The sequence below is a fragment of the Poecilia reticulata genome, linkage group LG1 (assembly GCF_000633615.1).
Source record: "Poecilia reticulata strain Guanapo linkage group LG1, Guppy_female_1.0+MT, whole genome shotgun sequence".
Classification (NCBI taxonomy): Eukaryota; Metazoa; Chordata; class Actinopteri; order Cyprinodontiformes; family Poeciliidae; genus Poecilia; species Poecilia reticulata.
In genome coordinates this window covers 33,338,355-33,341,686 of record NC_024331.1, presented here as the reverse complement: position 1 = coordinate 33,341,686, position 3,332 = coordinate 33,338,355, and the positions used below count along the sequence as shown (strand labels likewise).

General features: G+C 44.7%; 1 protein-coding gene across 1 annotated transcript in view; it reads left to right on the top strand.

Moving 5' to 3' along the window:
• The window catches only part of LOC103473192 (microtubule-associated tumor suppressor 1 homolog), a 50,343-nt gene that overhangs the window by 45,040 nt on the left and 1,971 nt on the right, over positions 1 to 3,332 (top strand). The window contains exons 12-18 of the mRNA XM_017303863.1: positions 355 to 445; positions 523 to 628; positions 738 to 811; positions 1,039 to 1,137; positions 2,296 to 2,412; positions 2,488 to 2,585; positions 3,125 to 3,329. Of these exons, the coding sequence (XP_017159352.1) occupies positions 355 to 445; positions 523 to 628; positions 738 to 811; positions 1,039 to 1,137; positions 2,296 to 2,412; positions 2,488 to 2,585; positions 3,125 to 3,329 (790 nt within the window). The remainder of the gene's footprint in view (positions 1 to 354; positions 446 to 522; positions 629 to 737; positions 812 to 1,038; positions 1,138 to 2,295; positions 2,413 to 2,487; positions 2,586 to 3,124; positions 3,330 to 3,332) is intronic.

Genomic DNA, 3,332 nt, shown 5'->3' with positions numbered 1-3,332 from the left:
ACCTGATTCCTAACCATTTAGATTCTCCAAAAATAAAAGATTAAACTTTACAAGCGAAGCAGTTAAATTGAGCGTCTTGACTTGAATTAAACTTTAAACAGAAATCCTTTATTTTTGTGTCGATAAAAAAATCTGCATAAAATCTGATGTTGAGTTTTGAGCGAAAACACCAGCCGAAGCTGGTAGTTTATTTTATACATCTTATTTATTTTAAAACGTATAAAAACTTCATAAATATGAGATAACTACAGGATATTTTAACTTTCTGGAAATGAGGCTGACTATGCAGCTGCTGCCCCCTGGTGGCTGGGAGGAGAACCAGAACCAGAACCTTCATGTTTCTTTGTGTTTCAGGTTAAAAAGTTTCTACCAGGCAGAGTGGGACAAAGTCCACCAGCTGTACCAGGAGGAGGCCGATAAATGCCGCCTGCTGATGGAGCAGCAGGTGAGAGCGCAACGCAACAAGCTAACCGCTAACGCTGCAGCCGACGCTAACGCCGCCATGTTGCTTCTGTCACTCAGGTGGAGGAGCTGAGGAGCCGACAGGAAGTAGAGAGGAGGAAACAGGAAGAGAGTCACAGCCAGAAGATGGAGGCAGTCAAACAGGAGTACGACACTTCCGTACAAGGTGTGTGTGTGTGTGTGTGTGTGTGTGTGTGTGTGTGTGTGTCAGGTGACTCCCTCCTGAATGTTTTTAGTCCCAGAAGCTAAAGGTTTTTTTTTACTTCCTGTTTCAGATCTGAGGAGAGTCCAGGTGACTGAACTGGAGGATCTGCAGAAAACGCTGAAGGAAACCGAAACGTCGCTCGCTGTAAGAGCCACGCCAACTGTTTCCTGTGTTGTTCCTCCAAAATAAGAGCATTGACAACATTCAGATGGCTATAAAAAGCAAATCGCCAGCTCCACATCCATCCGTGTTTTATGTTAGAGATTAGCATGGATTAGCATTGATTAGTGTTAGCTATCTGGACAGAACCGTTTGGGTCAGAGAGGCGGGTCAGAACCAGCGCCCCCATCCTGTCTGTGTTTGTCCTGCAGGAGAAAATCTCGCTGCTGTCGGCTGAAAATGAGGATCTGAGCGAGAAACTGAGAGCAGAAGAAGAAAGGCGGCAGCGAATCCTGAGCGACAAAAGCCTGGTAAACGGCGCTGAACACACAGAACCCAGAACCGGGTCAGACCCGGGTCAGAACCGCTGATCTAAAGGGGGCTTAGGGCTCATAGGGTTACTGAGCGGGTCTCTCCTGGTGTCAGCAGGTGGCGCTGTCTTTATTCAGAGCTAAAATATTCAACATTTTTCTTTCAACATTAAACCCAAGTAAAAAATTCAAATAAACTTTTTATCAATGAAATCAGCCGAAAGCTTCAGAACCAGAATCTGATTCTTTAAGACGTGTGTCAAACTGGAGGCCCGCGGGCCAAATCTGGGCTATCATAAGCATTTCTGTGGCCAGTAGAGCAGCGTGTCCAAAACTTTTGTCACTAAATCAAACCAAAATTAGCCACCGACCAAAATAATGACAAAAAACTGTAACTAAGCAAATAAAGTCTCCCAATTTTATTAGTTTTTTGTTATTCATTGCAGATCTAAAATTTAAATAACATTTGTGTGTCAACAGAAAGGCGTCTAGTTTTATTCTCAGTATAAAAACAGATTTGGTCACTTTGTTTCAAAACATTGTATAATTTTAATAAATGAAATAAAAGCTAATTTGACTTGTCAGTAAAAGTCTCTGGATAAACAAGATTTATTAAAACCTCAGTTTGCTTACATATATATGAATATTTTCTGTCATATTAACATTTTACCTTGTATAATAATTTTATCTCGACAACCAATGAATTTGTATTCTCAGTAGGGGCCCCACAGAATCAGGTCAAAGGCCACAAATGGCCCCCGGACCGCACTTTGGACACCCTGCTCTCCAGTCTATAACTTAATAACAATTGTCTTAAATATTATTTAATCAAATAAACTCAGTTTGTTTACATCAGTGTGAAACATGTAAAAAAATGATTTTAAGAAGCTTTAAAACCTGAAAACTTTTTATTACTTTGATGATCAAACTGTAAATATTTTCACATCAAAATGTTCTCATTACTATTTTTGTTAAAAACCAATAAAGCATTCAGTTCCTGTTTTCTGTTTTAGTCTGGAAACATGTTTTTGGTTGGATAATTATCCAGATTTCAGGTCAAACACCAAAATCAGCATTTAAATTGTGTAAAAACGTAGAAGAAGAACATGCAGGCTGTTGACTGCTTAACTCTGGCGCCCCCTGCTGGTCTGTGTCCAGAAGGATTCCCACACGCTGTACCTGGAGCAGGAGCTGGACAGCCTCAAGGTGGTGCTGGAGATCAAGAACCAGCAGCTGCACCAGAAGGAGAAGAAGCTGATGGAGATGGACAAGCTGGTGAGCCGGGCGACCTTTGACCTCCTGCTATGACCTTCACCGTGACCTTTAGCTGTGACCTTCACCATGTTGCAGGTGGAGACGAACGTCCGGCTGGAGGAGTGTCTGAAGAAGGTGCAGCAGGAGAACGAGGACTACAAGGCCAGGATGGACAAACACGCGGCTCTTTCAAAGTAAGAGCCTCAGCTGAACGTCGTCATCATCATCATCACTGTTTGTGAGGAAGAGGAGGGTTCTGTTTTTATCTCGGGCCGCTGTCAGGGAGAACGAGACGTTTCAGGACAGACAACGAACCGGTCAGAACCAGCCAGAACCAGAGGTCGGGTCAGGAACTGAAGGAAAAAGTGATAGAAAAAGTTGCGCAACCAGAAAAAGCAGCGTGAGAAGATGGTAAGCAGGGTTAGGTCAGAGCAGGCAGTATCTTCCAGGAGAAGCTAGCTGCTAAACCAGAGGAGCATCCATCAGGTTAGCATGAGGTGAACTGCAGGATGTTTGTAAACATGCAGGAAAAGATTAACGGTAATAATTTAGGCTGAATGTTCAACTCCAAACTAAATATCCAGTCAGTTTACTACCTAAATATGTAGCTTAGTCATTCGTCATGTTGGTCTCCAGCTTTCCAGGTCAGTTTGGAGTTCAAGTCTGACCCAGTTCTGCTCTCTGACCCGGTTCCTCTCTCTGACCCGGTTCCGCTCTCTGTCGCCCCCTGCAGGCAGCTGTCCACAGAGCAGGCCATCCTGCAGCAGACCCTGCAGAAGGAGTCAAAGGTCAACAAGCGTCTGTCCCTGGAGAACGAGGAGCTGCTGTGGAAGCTGCATAACGGCGACCTGCTGGGCAGCCCCCGCCACCTGACGCCCTCCTCCCCCTGCGGCTCGCCCCGAGACTCCGCCCACTTCCCCACAGCCGCGCCCGTGTCTCCC